The sequence below is a fragment of the Oncorhynchus keta genome, chromosome 12 (assembly GCF_023373465.1).
Source record: "Oncorhynchus keta strain PuntledgeMale-10-30-2019 chromosome 12, Oket_V2, whole genome shotgun sequence".
Taxonomy (NCBI): domain Eukaryota; kingdom Metazoa; phylum Chordata; class Actinopteri; order Salmoniformes; family Salmonidae; genus Oncorhynchus; species Oncorhynchus keta.
In genome coordinates, this window is record NC_068432.1 from 9,610,213 (window position 1) to 9,633,335 (window position 23,123).

The window sequence follows — 23,123 nt, forward strand, 5'->3', positions numbered from 1 at the left end:
TCATACTAAATGGAGTGTCTCGGATTTATGTTCAGAATAATACGAAATGCTCTGAGATCAGGCTGATGAGAGGGTATGCCATAGGCCTGCCTTTTATTAAAGAAAATGGCAAAAACCACAGGACTACCCCTTGTTAGCTTAAGATTTTGAAAAAAATTGAACAGATCAGATTTATATAAAGTGATTTATAGCAGCGCTTTGGTCCGAGATGCTTTATGCTACAAACAAGCTTTAAAATACCCGGGAAAGATGTGACTCTGATGCATATGGGGATAACATTGTTCTGTTTCTTTCAAATTCAGAGGCTTAGCTACAACCTTCTATAGCTGAGAAGACAACATTTTTACTTTGCTTGGGAAGTAATCTCATTACTTCACTATCAATTGCTTAAGCTATTCACTTTCTGTCCAATATAAGATGTTTAAACCAAGGCAGCTTTTAGGGAAACACTTGTGACATTCTATCGTTGGGTTAAACTTGTCAAGAAATAAATAGCTTATTCCAAACAGACTCTGGGACAGTTGTGGGACGATAAAATCCCAAATTCATACAACCAGTAGGCCTAGGCTACAATGCTTATTATTTTTTCAAGCAATGAGTCTGATGGAACACAACAGAACATTTAGCTTAAAATGTTGATAAATGATTATTTATTCACATTATAAGCACAGCAATGCGCACAAGGTGGTAGGCTACGTGTGAATGTATGTTCCATCATGCAATTAGCGGTCAAACACTGTTGTTAAAAGCGAACTGCACATGCCAGCGGTTTTATGTGACAGAGATGAAAATATCCATTAGAAAATGTGAAAGAGGCTAGCTCTTCTATGCAATAACTAGTATAGGTTGCTAATATGACTAGGATTGTGCCTTTGGCTACTGGACAATGAAGAAAGTTTATATAAAATAATTGCCTCCACAGATATGGTCTGATTTTGCCTAGGGTACTTTGAAGCAAGGTAAGACATGCCTCATAATATGTAGTAAACGGTTCAAGTTTCAAACTATTGAGTAGCTTTGTGTTTTCAAAATGCATGTTGCTTCCAGCTCATTGCAAAGTGGTGTGTGACATGCTGATGAAGCCTGCCTTCAGTAGCCTATGCATTTTCAGATTGAGATGCTGTAACAGCAGCTCCCACACTGTCTGACAGATTTTTGTTATGCTCTGTATGTGTGTCATAAATAAGATGCATAACGAATATACTGTGCATGCTCCAATTTATTCCACAACATTATGCAAATTAACCCATAGACTGTTAAGCATGACCAGTCAAATTTATTTTCACAGTCTGGTATTTCCATCAATGAATAGCCAAAAAAATGTCACACTTTTCTTCTTCTCCCGGACAATGTTCAGAGACTATTTTATTTACCGCATTTTCTATTTTTTTTATTGATCAAAAGCCGGCTATTAGCGGCTATTTGAAACCCTGAATAATGTCAAAGCAAATCCTCTACACAACAACAATCTCACCATTCTCTTCTATTTTATATCATGGGGTTTGTAGCTAAAAGTTTTATGTCAAGAGGAAATCAAGTTAACTGTTATTGACTGATAGATAGCAGTAGTAGTTAGCTAGCTTCACGACTATCTTATTATGTGGCTTACAACGGAAATATCAATAACATAATGACAAAGCAAAGGACAGAAATGGCTCAGGCTTGTGAAATAATCATCCTGCATTTATTGCTCTTCTAATAAAGTGCCCTAGTACGTAGTAGTGTGAGGCAAGAAGTGGAAGAACAAAATTCTGCAGGAACGAGCAGCAACAAAACAAAACAAGGTAAGTTGAATATAGATAGCAAGGTATTCATTTAGCATATTAATGCCCTTTTTTCAGCTAGTCTAAATAATTAATGAAATAATAAATGTGATGCAAGCTAAAGTCAGTTAGCTAAAATGTGTTTTTCTTGCTAATGTTACAGTTTAGCCTTATTTACCAACTAGCAAGTAAACAATTTAAGCCTGATGGAGGTGAATGAACCTACAGCATCCAAGGTGATAATGGCTGTCATTTTGGCTTGTGTTTGCTGTTCTCCAAATAGCATTGTAAAGTTTTGGAATTGCATAGAAATGTTGTAAATGAGCTTCACTTAAACAAATTCCTGGGGAGGGGGAACCCCCCCACTCAACCCCTCCTTATGGATCTCAGTAAAACTCCCTGCTTATGGCCCTGGTTGGAAGGAAACCTGGATATTGACTGTAACAGTGGTTGTTTAATCTATATAGTTGAATGCACTGACTTCAAGTCACTCTGGATAAGATTGTCTGTTAAATGACCAAATTGTAAATGTAAAAATGATGTACTTTTCCATCATCACCATATTAAGAGAAGTTTATTTTCCAATACTGATCTAATTTCTATTCTGGCATGATTATGTTCTGTGAATACTGCATGTCAATGACTTTTCTCTCATGATTTGATTTATATCACACACTTTTCCTGATTATGTTGCAGGTTTCCCAGTGAGTGGGATATTGATTGCGGTCGTTATTGTAGTGGTGTTGATTGTAGTGGTCCTTATTAGGATCATCAAGTGTACTAATTTCAGTGAGTATTCAGCTTTTCTGTCTCTCATGCAGGAAATAGTGATAACATGATTTATGAAGTATCAAACACTAGACGTGTAGCCGGAGAAGATGGCTGATGTTTTACATGCTCCTAACCAACTGCGTTGTTTTTTTTTTTGCGTTATTTGTAACTTATTTTTTAAATTATTTTGTACATAATGTTGCTGCTACCGTCTCTTATGACCGAAAATAACTTCTGGACATCAGAATAGCGATAACTCAGCACAAACTGGCAGAAGCTTTTTTTCCTTTAATGAGTCCGACGTGAAGGACATACTGCTTTCCCGGGAACAGGGCCCCGTCATTTGCTGGAAGAGAAGACGGAGAAAAAGAGGACGAAATTCGGGCTTCTGAGAATTTGTAGGATAAACCCCACTGCCTTCGGTTCTACTAGCTAACATGCCATCATTGGAAAATAAAATCGACGTCATATGAGGAAGATTAAACTTCCAATGGGACATTTAAAACTGAAATATCTTATGCTTCATGGAGTCGTAGCTGAACGACAACATTATCGGCAGGATAGAACAGTGGCGTCTGGTAAGACAAGGGGGGCGGACTATGTATATTTGTAAACAACAGTTCGAGGTTTTGCTCACCTGAGGTAGAGTATGACATGATAAGCTGTAGACCACGCTATCTGCCCAAAGAGTTTTAATTCGATAATGGAACTAAGACCACACTCAATGAGCTGTATTCGCCATAAGCAAACAGGAAAATGCTCATCTAGAGGCGGCGCTCCTAGTAGCCGAGGACTTTAATGCAGGGAAACTTAAATCAGTTTTACCTCATTTCTATCAGCATGTTAAATGTGTAACCAGAGGGAAAAAACTCTAGACCACCTTTACTCCACACACAGAGACACGTACAAAGCCCTCCCTCGCCCTCCATTTGGCAAATCTGACCATAATTCTATCCTCCTGATTCCTGCTTACAAGCAAAAACTAAAGCAGGAAGCACTAGTGACACGGTCAATAAAAAAGTGGTCAGATGAAGCAGATGCTAAGCTACAGGATTGTTTTGCTAGCAAAGACTGGAATATGTTCCGGTATTCTTCCGATGGCATTGAGGAGTACACCACATCAGCCACTGGCTTCATCAATAAGTGCATTGAAGATGTCGTCCCCACAGTGACCGTATGTATATACCCCAAACAAAAGCCATGGATTACAGGCAACATCCGCACTGATCTAAAGGCTAAATTTGATTTGATTTGATTTAGAATTGCCGCTTTCAAGGAGCAGGACTATAACCCGGAAGCTTATAAGAAATCCCGCTATGCCCTCCGACGAACCATCAAACAGGCAAGCGTCAATACAGGACTAAGATCGAATCGTACTACACCAGCTCCGACGCTCGTCGGATGTGACAGGGCTTGCAAACTATTACAGACTACAAAGGGAAGCACAGCCGAGAGCTGCCCAGTGACACGAGGCTACCAGACGAGCTAAATGCCTTCTATGCTCGCTTCGAGGTAAATAACACTGAAACATGCATGAGAGCACCAGGTTTTCCGAACGACTGTGTGATCACGCTCTTCGCAGCCGATGTGAGTAAGACCTTTAAACAGGTCAACATTCACAAGGCCGCAGGACCAGACGGATTACCAGGACATGACCAACTGGAAAGTGTCTTCACTGACATTTTCAACCTCTCCCAATCCGAGTCTATAATGGCAACATGTTTTAAGCTGACCACCATAGTCCCTGTGCCCAACAACACTAAGGTAACCTGCCTAAATGACTACCGACCCGTAGAACTTGCGTTTGTAGAGATGAAGTGCTTTGAAAGGCTGGTCATGGCTCACATCAACACATTATCCCAGAAACCCTAGACCAGGGGTGTCAAAGTCAAATGGACGGAGGGCCAAATAAAAAATTTAGCTACAAGCCGAGGGCCGGACTGTTCGAATGTTCATTGAACATTTTTTAAATGACGCATATAGTCTAGTGAACCTAATTGAACCTACTGAAAACCTAACAAATATATTCCAATATGATCAGATAAATAAAGCAATATTTTCTTATGGCTCTGTCAGTAATCTTTAATTTTCAACAGACACAAAAGACAAATTTCCTTTATATAAAAATCCCCATAACATGAACATTAAATGAAAGAAACCGGTATTCAAGGCACCATCAGTAGCCTATATTTTCTATTTTAGCAAAAGTGGGCTAAATTTACTTCAAAGAAAAAAACAATAATAGCAATTTTCTATCATCCACTCAACTGAAATATTTTTAAAATATAATTGGATTGAAATACAATAAAATAAAGTGCAAAAATCTATTAATCAAAAACAACACTTTGTTTAAGGAGAAGTAACATGCAGTGAAAACAAATATTAAACTTTAACTTTTAAACTTGAACTGAGTAAAAACTCTAAATATGTGATTGCACAGTAATGTTCATTAACATGAAACAAGTGATACTTGGTGGTGTCCCATCCTTTCCACAAGTTCCCAGGCTCTGAGCTGAGGAAATCCTCAGAATTGAGTGGAGGTGTTCAGCAGTAAGTCGACTGTGTGATGTTTTGTTCAAGTTCATCAAAGAAAACAGTTGCACAGGTATGTGCTGCCAAACATAGACAACGTTTGAGCAAGCAGCTGGGGCATTGTGCCGGGAGGAAACGAAGCAGCACCCACTGCCGCATATTTTGCCCTCAGTGCATCATTGCATTGGAGGTCAATCAACTCCATTTGGAGGTTTGGTGGTGAGCTTTCCACGTCAACAGCAAATGGGTTACCGAGCAGTTCCAACCTGCTTTTGTGCTTCAAAGTCAGCAAATGGCAAGCATACCTATTTTATCAGCCAACTGTGCGTCGGGAACGCACTGGTAAGAGCTTCTCTTCATGGTCTGGCAGCTGGGAAAGTGGCTCAATCTGCGTCTCCCACAGAGTCAGTTTGGTTTTAAATGCCTTCACTGTACTGTACAATCAGAGATGACACGATCCCGACCCTGCAGCTGCAAGTTCATTGCATTCAGATGACTGTAATGTCACACAGAAAAGCCATTTCACACAGAAACATTTCCTCGGAGTTGTGTTGTGTCTTTCCCTTTGCTGTCCAAGAACAGACAAATCTCCTAAGGTCAAACATCTTTGAAGCACCTTTCCCTGGCTTAGCCATCGCACCTCTGTGTGAGGCAAATCACCATGCTCCGTTTCTAACCCGTCAGAAATGCCTTGAACTGGCGGTGATTCAAACCTTTGGCTCTGATAGTTAACTGTGCGCGTGATGACATGCTCCATTTTGCTTTACCGCAAACGCTTCCTGGTGTATGATACAATGGCTGTCAGCTCACCTGGCGTTTTCCTCTTGCATCTTTTCCCGTATCTTCGCCACCAGTCCGCTCCTGTGTCCCGGTTGTCAAACCCATTAGTTTTTCCCAGCTCCATCTCATTTACACAACACCTCTTCATACAAATCATGCCCCGAGTTGTGCCATGCACTAAAGCCAAAAACTCCTCTGTTTAGGCTGGAGTCCACTCCGCGGATGAAAATTGACAACTGGGCAATGTCAGAAATGTCGGTGCTCTCATCCACAGCCAAGGAATATGCAATGCAAGCTGCTCTTTTAGATTGATGGACAACTGGTCTTTCAATGGTGTTTCTGCTCAGACTCACATTTAAAAAGAGCCTTTTTCTGGCAAAACAAACTTTAATCATGCAGTTTTTGATGAAATCCCCCCTCCGTAAATGGCCGGGCTGATTTACGATCTCTTCTGCCAAAATAAAACTGGCCTTGACAGCAGCCTGGCCTTGTGATTTGGCTTTTTGAACAGAGCCTGTCGAGATTTGAGGCCTCGTTTTAATTCCTCTGCCTTTTGTAGCCTTTGTTCCATGTCCATATTCTTGTTTTTGGCGTGTTTCGTTTCATAATGTCGTCTCAGATTATACTCTTTCAGTACCGCCACACTTTCTCCACACAGAAGACACACAGGTTTTCCAGCTACCTCCGTGAACCTCCGACTCCCACCTTGTTTGAAACCCCGGTTCTCAGTGTCCACCTTCCGTTTTGCCATTTTTGATGGGTATCTGAAAGTTAATTTTACTGTGATGCTGACAACTGCTGTGCCAATAAATATTGAAATGAAGCAGCCTACTGCTCGGTGCGTCACCGTTGCATTGTGGGGTGCGTGTAAAAGATCTGCGGGCTGCCGGCTTGCTGCGGTCTGCGGGCCGGTTCTAATAATAAATCAAGACCCTTGATGTGCCCTAGACCCACTCCAATTTGCATACCGCCCCAACAGATCCACAGATTGCACTCCACACTGCCTTTCATTGACTACAGCTCAACACCATAGTGCACTCAAATCTCATTAATAAGCTCAGGACCCTGGGACTAAACACCTCCCTCTACAACTAGATCCTGGACTTCCTGACAGGCCGCCCCCAGGTGGTCAGGGTAGTTAACAACATATCCGCCACGCTGATCCTGAACACATGGGCCCCTCAGGGGTGCGTGCGCAGTCCCCTCCTGTACACCCTGTTCACTCATGACTGCACAGCCAGGTACAACTCCAACACCATCATTAAGTTTGCCGATGACACAACAGTGGTAGGCCGTGTCACCGACAATGACGAGACAGCCTATAGGGAGGAGGTCAGAGACCTGGCTGTGTGGTGCCAGGACAACAACCTCTCCTTCAATGTGATCAAGACAAAGGAGATGTGTACTTCAGGAAAACGAGGACCGAGCATGCCCCCATTCTCATCGACAGGGCTGGAGTGGAGCAGGTTGAGAGCTTCAAGTTCCTTGGTATCCACATCACCATCAAACAAACATGGTCCAAGCATACCAAGATAGTTGCGAAGAGGGCATGACAAAACCCATTCCCCCTGAGGAGACTCAAAAGGTTTGGAATGGGTCCTCAGATCCTCAAAAGGTTCTACAGCTGCACCATCAAGAGCATCACTGCCTGGTATGGCAACTGTAGTGCGTACGGCCAAGTACATCACTGGGCCAAGCTTCCTGCCACCCAGGACCTCTATACCAGGTGGTGTCAGAGGAAGGCCCTAAAAATTGTCAAAGACTCCAGCCACCCCTAGTCATAGACTCTTCTCTCTGCTACAACACGGCAAGTGATACTGGAGTGCCAAGTCTAGGTCCAGAGGCTTCTAAACATATTCTACCCCCAAGCCATAAGACTCCTGAACATCTAATCCAATTGCTACCCAGATGATTTGCATTGCCCACCCCCCTCTCCACCACCTATTTTACACCGCTGCTACTCTCTGTTATTATCTAATCTATGCATAGACTCTTTAATAACTCTACCTACATGTACATATTACCTCAATTACATTGACGAACTGGTGCTCCCACACATTCACTCTGTACCGGTACCCCTGTATATAGTCTGGTTATTGTTATTTTACAGCTGCTCTTTAAATACTCTTATTATTAAACAGCATTGCTGGTTAGGGTTAAGTAAGCATGTGACTAATACACTGATTTGATTAGAATGAGTTAGAAAACAGTACAAATTTAATAAAACCTTCACTGTTATCGCACATTTCCAACTACAGTACGAGTCATAAACATATAACGTAGGTTATGGGTCAGGCTTTTTGTAGGGGACTTATTTGTGATTTTTTTTCCCCCAAACAAATGCATTTTGTTCAGTTTATGAATGTCACATGTACTGTTTTCTGGTTCTTTACCTTTCTCCTCTTGGGAACGTCCCAAGAAACTGGCCTCAGTGTATCCCCTGGGACTGAGCAGCCCCATGTCTACTCAAAACTGGGAGACCATAATTCAATCCCTCTCTCCACTGCCATACATACATAGGCAAGGGGCTCCCGAATGGCGCAGCTGTCTAAAGACACTGTATCTCAGTACTTGAGGTGTCACGACAGACACCCTCGTTCGAATCCAGGCTGAATCACAACCGGCTGTGATTGGGAGGCCCATAGGGCAGTGCACAATTGGCCCAGCATCGTCCGGGTTTTGCCAGTGTAGGCTGTCATTGTATACAAGAATTTGTTCTTAACTGACTTGCCTAGTTAAATAAATAAATAAAATAAAAGCGAGCAAACTGTACTGTACCAATCGGGCCATAGACAGTACCATCCACTGTACCAATTCCTAGGATGGGATCAATTACTTAGGACATTCTCACAGCTACCATTTTGGAACACTTGACTGTAATGCCTCTGATTATGTCATTGATACCAGTCATCTTCTCTCTCTTATGTCTGGGTGACAGCGCAGAATATCACCACAACATATAAAAAGTTAAACTGCCATACACTTCAAATAAAAAATAAATAAATATGAAAACATTTCTAAGATAATATTTTCTTAAGCATTTTATTTCTGTTCAATTCATTTTTGGGACCTGTCTTACAAAGCAGCTAGTATATGGCTAAATGATGCGGAACCATATAATACAAGAATGAAAAGTACGTCGGAAGCATTTCTGTGAAGCTCTCTTTCATGGACGTTATCTGACGATCAAAATACTGGAGTAAGTTGTGTACTTTTAGCTATCTTCTTAATGTAATATCTGATTTTAATTTCAATTATCTGTCTTTTCAGTAGGTTATTCATTTGGGATGGCTATTCATTAGTACTGAAGTTAAGATAACAAGCTTATATGGTGATGGTGAGCCAGCCAGCTTGTCACAAAACAAGCCGGAGGCGTAGCTAGTGTTAGCCAGCTAGATAAATACGTTTGTGGGATGCTTGATCAAGTTATTGCATGGTTGTTTGCTACTCCTTTTGAATAAACATCCGTGCCCGTTTGTCAGCTACCTGCTGCTTCTTTTATATAGCGTTGAATTTTGCAATAGCTAGACGTTCGCCGCTATGATGAGCCCCGCCTACTTCCTGTTTTTTAAAATATTTTTTTCACCTTTATTTAACCAGGTAGGCTAGTTCAGAACAACTTATCATTTGCAACTGCGACCTGGCCAAGATAAAGCATAGCAGTTCGACACATACAACAACACAGAGTTACACATGGAATGAACTAAACATACAGTCAATAATACAGTAGAAAACAAAGTCTATATACAGTTAGTGCAAATTAGGTCAAATAAGGGAGTTAAGGCAATAAATAGGCCATGGTGGCGAAGTAATTACAATATGGCAATTATGGAATGGTAGATGTGCAAAAGATGGATGTGCAAGTAGAGATACTGTGGTGCAAAAGGAGCAAAATAAATAAATATAGTATGGGGATGAGGTAGATAGAAGGGCTATGAACAGGTGCAGTGATCTGTGAGCTGCCCTGACAGCTGGTTCTTTAAGCTAGTGAGTGAGATGGGAATCTCCAGCTTCAGTGATTTTTGCAGTTCGTTCCAGTCAGTGGCAGCAGAGAACTGGAAGGAAAGGTGACCAAAGAAGGAATTGGCTTTGGGGGTGACCAGTGAGATATACCTGCTGGAGCACGTGCTACGAGTGGGTGCTGCTATGGTGACCAGCGAGCTGAGATTGGGCGGGGCTTTATCTAGCAGAGACTTGTAGATAACCTGTAGCCAGTGGGCTTGGCGACGAGTATGAAGCGAGGGCCAGCCTATGAGAGCATACAGGTCGCAGTGGTGAGTAGTGTATGGGGTTTTGGTGGCAAAACGGATGGCACTGTGACTACATCCAGTTTTCTGAGTAGAGTGTTCGAGGCTATTTTATAGATGACATCGCTGAAAGCAAGGATCGGTAGGATGGTCAGTTTTATGAGGGTATGTTTGGCAGCATGAGTGAAGGAAGCTTTGTTGCGAAATAGGAAGCCAATTCTAGATTTCATTTTTGATTGAAGATGCTTATTGTGAGTCTGGAAGGAGAGTTTACAGTCTAGCCAGACACCTAAGTATTTGTCTTTATCCACGTATTCTAAGTCAGAGCCGTCCAGAGTAGTATGGATGGGCGGGTTTTCCCTAATCTTAACCCAATTCTTCAAACCTGCTTGTTTAATTATCTTAACCTGCTGCGTAATTTATAACCTGTTCAAAAATAACTTCCGGTCGTAGCTGTTCTTCTTTGATGAGGTTTAATGGCAATTGTTATTCAATAAATGTTGCATTACCTCCACCTACTAGACTGTAAAACTTATTTTTTTTATTTTTTTTTATTCAACCAAGTAGGCCAATTGAGAACAAGTTCTCATTTACAACTGCGACCTGGCCAAGAAAGCAAAGCAGTGCGACACAAACAACACAGAGTTACATAAATAAACAAATACCCTACCATCTAACACAACACTCAAATAATACAAATAAAAAAGAACACTACCCTAGTCCACTAAATCTATTTAGTCCTACTTCAGGCCAACAACCTGAAGGGATGGGACACCACCACTTAACACACCCTGTAATGCTTCTGAAGTCTCACACACCCAAATCCCTCTCTGCAGCTGCCACCACAACCTACAAATTCTGCGACTTACTTCCATCCCTGCAGTACAGTTGATAACCATTGCTAAAAATCCAATCTTACTGAAACATATCACTTGTTGGCCTATTGCTCTGTACTGGTACAGATCTACTACTCACACCACTCTTCTCAGGATCCCTCCCCCTTAACCCATCTTCCTCTACTTTCTTCACTGCCTCAGCATATGACAACTTCTGCGCTACTCTAACCCTGGAAACCTCAACCTGCCTCTCACTTCTGATCCCCAGCGCAATGGGCACCCCTTTAATTAACACATACCACTACTTTCCCTAATGCTACACAGTCCTTTGTCTCATGCCCTTCTGAACACTTCTCACACACAGGAACCTCCCTCCTACACACTGCTGCCACATGCACATAAGCTTGATACCTGTAACAATGTAATGTATTTGGCACAAAAGCTCGTACAGGATAACTTATATATCCTAACATCACTTTGTCGGGCAAAGACTCAACAATCAAACTCAAAAGAACAGACAATGACTCTTCTGTTGCGCCACCCTGTGTGCATCGCACCAAGGGAAAAATATCACAACCACTGGGAATCTTCCCCTTCAGTTAGTCAACTTTTACATTTACTGCTACCCCATCAATCGCTCCTTTCAATGGCACCCTTTTCTTGAGTGCAAAACAATTCACATTTCTTGCCCCCATTTGTTCTAATGTGGAGCGCCTTCTCCCTCTGACCAGCAGAAACAAATTATTATCACAAGACCACTTCTGGTTACCCTCACTGATTCCACAGCATCCAACTCCGCTTTCACCCACCCTGAAAGCACATGGATCAGCAAAAATACACTTTTTCCAAAAACACTCCTACAGTCAGACTCCTCATCATACTGATCATGGGTCGTAGCTGTATCGAAGTGGCGTGTTTTTTTAAAGGGAATTTTGTAATAATATTTTTTTTTTAAGTATAGGACTTGAAAAATTAGTAGGTGGGATGTTCATGGTCATTTTTGTTTTCCTAACCTTAAATTGGGACCAAAAAGCAAAGGTTAGCAGTGTGGTTAAGGGTAAGAAATTGTAGAAATAGGCTGGGTTTATCAAATCAAATTTTATTGGTCTCATACACATGGTTAGCAGATGTTAATGTGAGTGTAGCGCAATGCTTGTGCTTCTAGTTCCGACCATGCAGTAATATCTAACAAGTAATCTAACAATTTCACAACAACTACCTAATACACACAAGTGTAAGGAATGAATAAGAATATGTACATATGGATGAGCGATGGCCGAACGGCATAGGGAAGATGCAGTAGATGGTATAGAGTACAGTATAAACATATGAGATGAGTAATGTAGGGTATGTAAGCATGATATAAAATGGCATTGTTTAAAGTAACTAGTGATACATTTATTACATCCAATTTTTAATTATGTGGCTAGAGATTTGAGTCAGTATGTTGGCAGAAGCCACTCAATGTTAGTGATGGCTGTTTAACAGTCTGATGGCCTTGAGATAGAAGCTGGTTTTCAGTCTCTCGGTCCCAGCTGTGATGCACCTGTACTGACCTCACCTTCTGGATGATAGCGGGGTGAACAGGCAGTGGCTCGGGTGGTTGTTGTCTTTTGATCTTTATGGCCTTCCTGTGACATCGGGTGGTGTGGGTGTCCTGGAGGGCAGGTAGTTTGCCCTCAGTGATGCGTTGTGCAGACCTCACTACACTCTGGAGAGCCTTACGGTTGTGAGCGGAGCAGTTGCCGTACCAGGCGGTGATACAGCCTGGCAGGATGCTCTCGATTATGCATTGTAAAAGTTTGAGTGTTTTGTGTGACAAGCCAAATTTCTTCAGCCTCCTGAGGTTGAAGAGGCGCTGTTGCGCCTTCTTCACCACGCTGTCTGTGTGGGTGGACCATTTCAGTTTGTCCGTGATGTGTATGCCGATGTGTATGCCGAGGAACTTAACTTGCCACCTTCTCCACTACTGTCCCGTCGATGTGGATAGGGGGGTGCTCCCTCTGCTGTTTCCTGAAGTCCACGATCATCTCCTTTGTTTTGTTGACATTGTGTGTGAGGTTATTTTCCTGACAGCACACTCCGAGGGCCCTCTCCTCCTCCCTGTAGGCCGTCTCGTCATTGTTGGTAATCAAGCCCACCACTGTAGTGTCTTCTGCAAACTTGATGATGAGTAGGAGGCCTGAATGGCCACACAGACATGGGTGAACCGGGAGTACAGGAGAGGGCTGAGAACGCACCATTGTGGGGCCCCAGTGTTGAGGATCAGCAGGGTGGAGATGTTGTTTTCTACCCTCACCACCTGGGGGTGACCCATCAGAAAGTCCAGGACCCAGTTGCACAGGGCGGAGTTGAAACCCAGGGTCTCGAGCTTAAAGACGAGTTTGAAGGGTACTATGGTGTTAAATGCTGAGCTGTAATCGATGAACAGCATTCTTACATAGGTATTCCTCTTGTCCAGATGGGTTAGGGCAGCGTGTGGACCTATTGGGGCGGTAAGCAAATTGAAGTTGGTCTAGGGTGTCCGGTAGGGTGGAGGTGATATGATCCTTGACTAGTCTCTCAAAGCACTTCATGATAACGGAAGTGAGTGCTACGGGGCGATAGTCCCACAAAGTCTGACTTGTGGTTGTGGTAACTATTAATGACTGACTTTCATGGGGTATTGAGAATCATTAGGAATTGTGTTCTGTTGTAATAGCTAGGTATGAAGTGTCCCACTTCAGGAGGGCGGACGTGTGCTTCAGGAGGGAGGACATCTGTGCTAGCAAAGCAGAGGCCTTGGGCAGAGCATGTGAGCAGTTGGAAATCCTACTCATCTGAGATGTGCGCTTTGTGTCCTTTCCTACCACTCAGCTAAAAACCTCTCGGTGCTCAGTTTTTTTTTTTTCACTCCTAAACTCCTTTCATTAAAAATCCAAATTTAACCAACAGCCACTTTTGTGACTACCTGGACCCCTATATGGATTTCAATGAATAGTATTTGAATAAACATGGAAAGGGGAATGTATGAAGTGAACATAATTTCAAGTAAGCTACATGTCATATTAAACAGTATATGAACACTCTAAATAGGTCAGGAGCCAGACAGGGAGCCTCATTATTTAGGATATATTTTTTCAAGGCTATAGCCTACAAAGAAATACATTTTGAAGCATTTGCGAGTGCGACACAATAGGCTGGTAGGAACAAAGTGCTTGGCGTTTAATCATATACATTGCACATATAGGCTACGACTTGCTTAGAATTAAATACAAATTAAATTTAAAATGACTAAGTGCCTTTGGGTTCATTTTTAGAAACAAGAGTTTGGCCGGTCTGGGGCTTCAGGCTCATGCGATGGTGCCTGGAGAGCCAGCCAGCAGTGGTGAATATCCTCTCCACACTTGCAGAGCCACTGGGGATGCTAAACACCCCCTTGGGCTACTCTTGCCAGGCTGTGCAGAGATGCAGAGTTACTTTTTTTCTATAGGTAGGTCTAAAGGTTTTAAGGCAAAATAACCCAATCAAAACGGAAAGCTCCTTGAATGTGGGAATATGCCAGGCCTATTGTGCAAAAATCTATTATGGCCTATTGTATAGATAATATAACGAAAATAAACAAATAGTTTTAAGAGATCTGATTTTTAGTTTAGGAATACTTTGCTCCAATGACACTTATCTACCCACCTCGTTCTTTTCTTTTAGAATGTGCCGGTAGTAAATACACCATCATGCTTTTGGGATAAGTTTCTTTTCCGATCCCAAAATGATTCTTTAGTTGTGGACACTACATCATCGCACTCCCTCACTTGCTCTTGGTCCTCATCTTTGTAAGTCACCTTGATGTAGCACCTGTATGTTTTATCAGTTTCTGTATGAAAATATCTAGCGAACTCCATGACAGTAGCTAAAGTAAGGGGCTATAGCAGCACACAAGTATACTACAAATGCATGCTGGGGTGGGCATGCCCTAAGCTTATGAAGTGAGCACTATTGGAGCGAAATTGGAGCAGGCTGATGCTCCTTCGGGATTTTCGCTCGCGCTCCAGTCAAATTGGGCACGCTCCGCTCACATATTCTGGCCCTGGGTTCAAGCAACAATAGAACAATGAGCCAGATATTTCACCTGTTGTATAAATGTGAAGCCTCCAGTTGGAGTTTCCACTCACTACCAAATATGGTGATGAGAGGAAGCTGACTGAAAATGGAGCGAGATGGATTTTGGCAGACATTCTGCACATTTTCTGTTTCCAAAACGAAAATCTATAACACAAGTGGACTGCGTTTGTAGATTTGACCCTTTTCCAAAGATTCCAAAAAGTGCATTGTTTAGGAAGAGTAAACGGGCTAATAGAGGTATTGCACACTTCAGACAGAGTAGGTGTTCCATAATGGAAATATGCAAATAAATGATAGAACACGCCAATAGGATCTCACTAGCTCGTGCTTGACTCTGCCCACCTCCTTGCTTGTTCTGCCCACTATGATTAATTTGTTCCCATTGGAAACAACAGACGAGCCTATCTTGGATTAGTTATAAAACTGTGGTTCAAGCCTCTGTGTGAGTCGAATCAGGAGGAAGTACTGCTCGCTAAGCAGCGTGACGTTAGCCTATAGAAAGATTTCTAAATGTATTTTGCAACGCTCGTGCACGCGACACGAACGGTGTAGTCACCCTGTTTGACATTTTTCTAACTTGACGTCGTCTTCAGTCCAGTCAGAGTTCATTGAAGAACAGGAAGTTACCAAACCACAGAAGATGAAAATATATGGTATTCGGTGATGGCTTTATGGGTTAGCTAGCAATTTGTAAATAATTACCTATTCCTGTGAGTACTATTTTAATAGTAATGTTACATTGCCTGTTAAGCCAACTATATTATGGCTGTTGCCTCCCGTTAGTTTATTGTGATAGTAATGACGTTTGTTTTTTATGATAATTATTAGGTGGAGGTTGCTACAGTGGTATCATCAACCTAGCTTTTAGCTAGTTAGCTGCTCTGCAGTGCAAGGTAGCTTGACTTGCTATAAAGTTAGACAAGTTGATGAAAAAGTAACTAAACAAAACATGCTTATCACCTGAAACAATATATTTATCCTGTCTTGAATGAAAATGTCATATTTAGCATTTGTACAAAACAAATGCCATTTCTAACAAGACAGGCTCTCCTTCATCTTTTGTTACGAACACTAACTTACACTTACTTGTCTGTTCAGTAGCGGGGCAAGACTCCGTAAACATGACCTACAGCGTAAGGAAATCCGTGTGGGGCATAAATTGTCAGAATCTGAAAAGAGTGGTGGAAAATGTGTTTTATTAGGACATAACACATGTGTACCATTTTTACCCAACAGCTCACCGTTTAAAGCTAGTTAAGGAAAATGATGTCTTAGAAGCCCGAATGACGGATGTTTTATTTACCAGCCGGTCCACGGGGACGCTAGTGTAATACCAGGAATACACATGAATCCTAGACAGTGCAGATCTAGCGGCCACTATTGGCTGTCTAGGCTATCGTGGCGTCCTTTAGTTCTGTCTCTGATGGGTTTGGTGTCTGTATTTACAGTTGATGTTTGCCAATTTGTCAGCCATGATGACCCATGGGTTTAAGAGCAGTAAGCAAGACTTCACATTCGGACCATGGAAAGTAACTGCTGCAAAAACCCACATTATGAAATCTAAGGACATTGAACGGTAAGCTATTCCAAGTATTTTGTGTCAAATACTTTGTTTTTTTTATTCTCTGTTTAATATTCTTAAGGTTTAGTCTACATTGGGGAGCTTGTTTATCGACTTAGACTTACTTTTAGTCATTCAAATCTCGTCAATTGCATTGAGGTTAGTTGTTCAGGTTTCAAGCTTGACAGTTTGGTCCCAGGTTAGGGGAGGAGATGCACATGCCCTCGCTCCCAGAGATGCTGTTTGGGGACAACATCCTACGCATCCAGCACACAGACGGTTATGGCATTGAGTTCAATGCCATCGATGCCCTCAAGAGGGTCAACAACATGCATGACTCTGTGAAAGTGGCCTGTGCACAGGAATGGCAAGAGAGCAGGTACAACTCATATCATAAGACCTCTGTGATAATACACTAGCCACCTTCACTGTCTAAATGCTGTTGAAGTAGAAAAAAAACAGTGGCGTTTGAAATGGTTTAGTCCTAATCAGTCCTATTATGGGGAATGATCTCAGTGAGTGGATGTGGCTGTATTCCCAGGGCTGATTCTGAACACTCCAAAGAGGTAGTTAAACGCTACGACTGGACATACACCACAGACTACAGAGGCACCTTGTTAGGAGAGGACCTGCAGATGACGGTGAGAGGCTTTTCGGGTTCACACTGTGGATACAACACAAACATTACAAAATAAGGGACACATCTTAACTTTTAAGTCCAAATTAAACTTGGACTCATATTGACATCGATGCATGACTCAGTAGAAGATTTTCTCGTAAGTCATTGGCTGTGTTTAAGACAGACTTTATTGCAGATGCCTGCCAGATCTCACATTCCTTGGATAGGTGATTAACATGTCATCTAACCACGCCATATGATACGGCAGCCTGACGCCCGACTGTGCCGTCACTGATGTGTCACACAATCATCGGTTGATGAAATGCAATGACTGCAATGTAGTTAGCCTGGAACGCAATAGTTTTTTTTCGCATAGGCTTAATATTCTAAAGCTTTTTGGTCTCAAGATGTCTCTTGTCTGGGGGGCATTCACTAGGAATGAGACGGGCTGAAATGGGGAGGGGCCTACCTGAATGTGTCTAATGAGAAACTTTTATATTCGTGGCAAAATATATATTTTTTGCTATGGTGTGCACTAATGAATACACACCTGCTATTCCATCAGGCGACAGAAACGTCGGAGCGCATTGACATGGAGAAACTGAAGGCGCGAGAGCAGATCATGTTCTTCGACGACGTGCTTTTGTTTGAGGACGAGCTGCACGACCACGGAGTGTCCATGATCAGCGTCAAAATAGTGAGTGGTACTTTCAGACAGGAACTGATACTTTATGATAACATATGTCCATATGTCCGTCTCCGTGACAAGCGGGGGCTGTAAGACCAGGAATAAAAAAAATTAAAAGGCAATTTTCCTATTCAACTACTTATGTTAAATGCATTTTCTGAAATGCTTGCCTCTGAGAGGCTGATGAGGTTTTGAAGAATGACTTATCCTCTTGTTACCCACTTGTGTGATACAGAGAGTGATGCCCACCAGTTTCTTCCTGCTTCTGAGGTTCTTCCTGCGAGTGGATGGAGTTCTGATCCGTATAAACGACACGCGGCTCTACCACGAGGCAAGTGTGACTGGGCTGTCCTGAGAAATGACAATCGACTAACCACCAGAGTGGATGTGCATGAGTCATTTTCTGTGGATATCTTTAGCAGGAAATGGACAATATTCACTGTTAAGAAGTTCAACTATGAAAAGGCTAGGCCTACTTATGAAATGAGTCATCACTTACCCTGGTTTTCTTTACAGGCTGGAAAGAATTACATGATCAGAGAGTATAGTACTCGAGAAAGCAACATTTCAGAATTGCAGGTGAGAATTGTATTTTCTGTTTGGAGAGTACATGTTTAGTATAGTCTTCTCCCTGAAAGCTTGATGCCTCAGATCCTTAAACCCCCTTACACTTGTGAAAAAAACATGTGTGACCAGTGTTGCATTTGAACAAAAACACTTTGAAGGTTATGGGGAAATTATCACACCGAAGGTGAGGACACAACAGTTCACCTGACAGGGGATTGAATCCAAACATTAACCTGTTGATGGGTGTTTTACATTTGCTGAACTTTTTAAAGCATTTGTCAATAATGAAATCTGAAAATACTCTGGATACATTCAGGAACATAAGAATATTCATTGACATTTTGGAGTAGGTGCAGGATAAGCTCAGTTGGTAGAGCATGGCGCTTGTAACGCCACGGTAGTGGGTTCGATTCCCGGGACCACCCATACGTAGAATGTATGCACACATGACTGTAAGTCGCTTTGGATAAAAGCGTCTGCTAAATGGCATATATATTATTATTATATAAGAAAAAACTATTACAATGGTTTGAGCGAGAGGTCTAACTTTTGTCTCCAAGTGGCCACACCTCCAAATTGCACATATTCTAAGTAATTTCAATGCAATTCTATGACTCGATGAAAGAGCATTCAACTATAAGGCCTTTGGTATGACTCGGCCAGGGTTTGAACTCCCAAACTTCCAATCTCAGGTCACTTTTAACCACAAGTGGTCAGCATTTCCACCCTTTGCTAAAAAGTATGTATGATTTTGTCTAAAACATATTGTCCAAATCATTCATGCTACTTCATGCATGTCACTGTGCAGCTGATACTATCATACCGCTATTGTAGAGGGTTAGTCATTTGCAAAATCTCCCTGCTTGTCTTTCAGAACGTCCCTGCTGCTCTGTACACCGACCCCAATGAGATCTCCCAGCACTTAACCCTGAAACTGACTAAGTGTGAAAAGCTGGAGCTCCCTGAGACAGGCCCTCAGCCAGGGAACACAGAGGCCCTCCAGTGATGGAGAGCAGGCTGGGCACTATGACTGGACATCACATTCACTTGTGTCTGGACTTAAGACAAGGGCAGGCCAACCAAGGAAGAGTTTACCCTCCCTCCCTTTATTTTGTATAAACTGAGAACACTGCACCTGCCTCCCTCCACACAACAAAAACAAAGTTCATAGAACTTAATTTTGGTCAAGTGGCCTCTTATTTTGAGTGTTATTTCACATTTCCTCTATGTAAATGTTTTGGTTGGAAAATTGTGATAATTGCGTCTTTTCTATTAGAACACCACATAATAGTTGTGTTGAATTCTATGTAACGTAGTCTGATACTTGAAGGTTGTGCTATGTTAAATGCATGCAGCGTTGGCTTGGATATCACAGAGATGGCTACACTGAAAAAAATATATAAACACATGTAAAGTGTTGGTCCCATGTTTCATGAGCTAAAATAAAAGATTGCAGACATTTTTCATATGCACAAAAAGCTTATTTTTCAATGTTGTGCACAAATGTGTTTATTACTGTTAGTGAGCATTTCTCCTTTGTCAAGACTATCCATCCACCTGACAGGTGTGGCATATGAGGAAGCTGATTAAACAGTATGATCATTACACAGGTGCACCTTGTACTGGGTACAAAAAAAGGCCACTCTAAACGTGCAGTTTCACACAACACAATGCCACAGTTGTCTCAAGTTTTGAGGAAGTGTGCTATTGGAATGTCCACCAGAGCTGTTGCAAGATAATTTTAATGTTAATTTCTCTACCGCCTCCAACGTCATTTTAGAGAATTTGACCTGACTGCATTTCGGCGTCGTAACCGACTTTACTGAGCAAATGCTCACCTTTGATGGCCACTGGCACACTGGAGAAGTGTGCTCTTCACGGATTAATCCTGGTTTCAACTGTACCGGGTAGATGGCAGACCTCGTGTGGGCCAGCGGTTTGATGATGTCAACATTGTGAACAGAGTGCCCCCATGTTGTTAGCGGGATTATGGCATTAGCAGGCAATCGCTACGGACAATGAACACAAGTTTTTTTGATCGATGTTTGAATGCACAGAGATACCATGACGAGATCCTGAGGCCCATTGTCGTGCCATTCATCCGCCGCCATCACCCCATGTTTCAGCGTGATAATGTACGGTCCAATGACACAAGGATCTGTACTCAATTCCTAGAAGCTGAAAATGTCCCAGTTCTTCCATGGCCTACACACTCACCAGACAGGTCACCCATTGAGCATGTTTGGGATGCACTGCATCAACGTGGACGAAAGCGTGATCCAGTTCCCGCCAATATCCAGCAACTGCACAGCCATTGAAGAGTGGGACAACGTTCCACAGTCCACAATGAACACCCTGATCAACTCTATGCAAACGAGATGTCGGGCTGCATCATGATAAATGGTGGTCACACCAGATACTGACTGGTTTTCTGATCCACGTCCCTACTTTTTGTATCTGTGACCAACAGATGCATATCTGTATTCCCAGTCGTGAAATCCATAGATTAGTGCCTAATGAATTTATTTCAGTTGATGGATTTCCTTGTATGAACTCTCTCAGTAAAATCTTAGAAATTCTTGCATGTTTCATTTATATTTTTGTTCAGTATATTATGGAGTTCCATTCCTCATGTGATCAAAACATTAAAAGAGCCAATGTGTAAATAAATAAACTTACACCAGAGCGGAAAGCACTTGTTTCCCTTCAGACATTATACGCTACACGATGGAACACAATTCTCACGTTTAGCTATCAAACCTAACTGTGATGGACATGGTTATGTTAAAGATACATTTGGTCCAGATTTTTGGAGAAGGTGGAACCAAGCCTTTCGGCTGATCCATGGGTGGTTTCAGGTTGGGTGGGAAAGATGGTGGGTACTGTTGAGTCGGTGGAGCTTGAGGTTGGTTTGTGTTTCTTCATATCAGATGAAGCAGGCGCTTCGTGCGAGGCAACTTGTGGAAGACATGTATCTTACTTTGCGCTTAGGTACAGGGCACCATTGAAGAGAGTGATTTCTGCGGTACCTGTAAGTGTGGAGGTAGAGCAATTTAGGTTTGTGGCGCCCAACTTTTGGTGTGACGCAGACCTGGTGGGGAGTGTGGTGAAACAGCTTTTATTCCGAGTCTTTACCTGCCAAATAAATGTTAAATATGAGTTATGCTGTTAGAGCTTTAGTGCCAAAAAGACTGCTATGTTTAGGTGTCATGTTTATGGGCATGTTGTAGCAGTGTGTTGGAGGGAGAATCCAAGATGTGGGAAGTGTGCTGGAGGACATGGGAAAGAGGAATGTGTAGTTTTAGTGGGAAAATGTGTGTCAACGATAGGGGTGCTCATGTTGCTGGTCATTGGAGGTGTCCTGTGCGAGAGCAGGTTGAGGTTGCCAGGGTCAGATTAGTGCAGAAGATGTCTGCTCTATGCTGAGGCAGTGAAGAAAGATAGGCCAATGAGAAATATGTTTGAGTATGGTTGGCTTCTTACAGTTGATAGCCATAACGATGGCTATCAACTGTGCCGCAGAAATCACAGAAAATAGATGCTGTGGTGGCAGCTGCAGAGATGTACTTGGAGGTAGGTACGAGAATTGACTTCAGAAGAGTTACAGGGTGTGTTGAGTGGTAGTTTCCCGTCCTCTCAGGTCATTGGCCTGGGCAAGGATCACATTTGATTTGTCAGTTACGCCAAATATAACTGGTGAAATGCTTACTTATAAGCCCCTAACCAAAAATAAAGTTCAAGAAATAGTTAAGAAAATATTTACTAAATAAACAAGTAGATAAAAAAAGAAATTACAAGAAAATTACATAACAATCACGAGGCTATATGCAGGGTGTACTGGTATCGAGTCAATGTGAGGGGGTACAGGTTATTCGAGTTCATTTGTAAAGTGACTTCAAATCACCCGGTATGGCTATCTGCAGCGTTAGTTGTCGGTAAATGTTGCAATTCTTCAGCCAGTCCTGGACCTGTGACCAAAAATGAGCTACATATGGACAGTACCAAAATAAATGATCGAAGGATTCTGCCTCCTTGCAGCAAAATCTGCAGAGCTGGGAAGATTGTATCCCCCATATACAGTTGAAGTCAGAGGTTTACATACATCTTAGCCAAATACATTTAAACTCAGTTTTTCACAATTCCTGACATTTAATCCTAGTAAAAATTCCCTGTCTTAGGTCAGTTAAGATTACCACTTTATTTTAAAAATGTGAAATGTCAGAATAATAGTAGAGAGAATTATTTCAGCTTTTATTTCTTTCATCACATTCCCAGTGGATCAGAAGTTTACATACACTTAATTAGTATTTGGTAGCATTGCCTTTAAATTGTTTAACCTGGGTCAAATGTTTCGGGTAGCCTTCCACAAGTTTCCCACAATAAGTTGGGTGAATTTTGGCCCATTTCTCCTGACAGAGCTGGTGTAACTGAGTCAGGTTTGTAGGCACACGCTTCTCAGTTCTGCCCACAACTTTTCTATAGGATTGAGGTGATGGCCACTCCAATATCTTGACTGTATTGTCCTTAAGCCATTTTTCCACAACTTTTTCCACAACTATGCTTTGGGTCATTGCCCATTTGGAAGACTCATTTGCGACCAAGCTTTAACTTCCTGACTGATGTCTTGAGATGTTGCGTCAATATATCCACATAATTTT

At 42.1% G+C, this 23,123-nt stretch overlaps 1 protein-coding gene across 3 annotated transcripts; it reads left to right on the forward strand.

The window, feature by feature from the left end:
* Window positions 1–8,967: 8,967 nt before the first annotated feature.
* On the forward strand, window positions 8,968–19,948 carry LOC118390940 (TIP41-like protein). Of its 3 annotated transcripts, none has more exons than XM_035781796.2 (8): window positions 8,968–9,045; window positions 16,479–16,606; window positions 16,791–16,970; window positions 17,133–17,232; window positions 17,776–17,907; window positions 18,134–18,229; window positions 18,415–18,477; window positions 19,340–19,948. In XM_035781796.2, the coding sequence occupies exons 2-8, from the start codon at window positions 16,482–16,484 to the stop codon at window positions 19,469–19,471; spliced, it is 828 nt and encodes a 275-aa protein (XP_035637689.1). In that variant the 5' UTR covers window positions 8,968–9,045; window positions 16,479–16,481; the 3' UTR covers window positions 19,472–19,948. The 3 variants fall into 3 exon arrangements, with proteins under 3 accessions (XP_035637689.1, XP_035637688.1, XP_035637690.1); XM_035781795.2 differs by lacking the exon at window positions 8,968–9,045 and adding an exon at window positions 15,457–15,683; XM_035781797.2 differs by lacking the exon at window positions 8,968–9,045 and adding an exon at window positions 15,458–15,740.
* The last annotated feature ends 3,175 nt before the right edge of the window (window positions 19,949–23,123 follow it).

Excerpts from the sequence above, each read along its gene's own strand:
- LOC118390940 (XM_035781795.2), top strand. Across the intron at positions 18,230-18,414 it reads ACACGCGGCTCTACCACGAG|GCTGGAAAGAATTACATGAT; the intron begins GCAAGTGTGACT and ends TTTTCTTTACAG. Across the intron at positions 18,478-19,339 it reads GCAACATTTCAGAATTGCAG|AACGTCCCTGCTGCTCTGTA; the intron begins GTGAGAATTGTA and ends CTTGTCTTTCAG.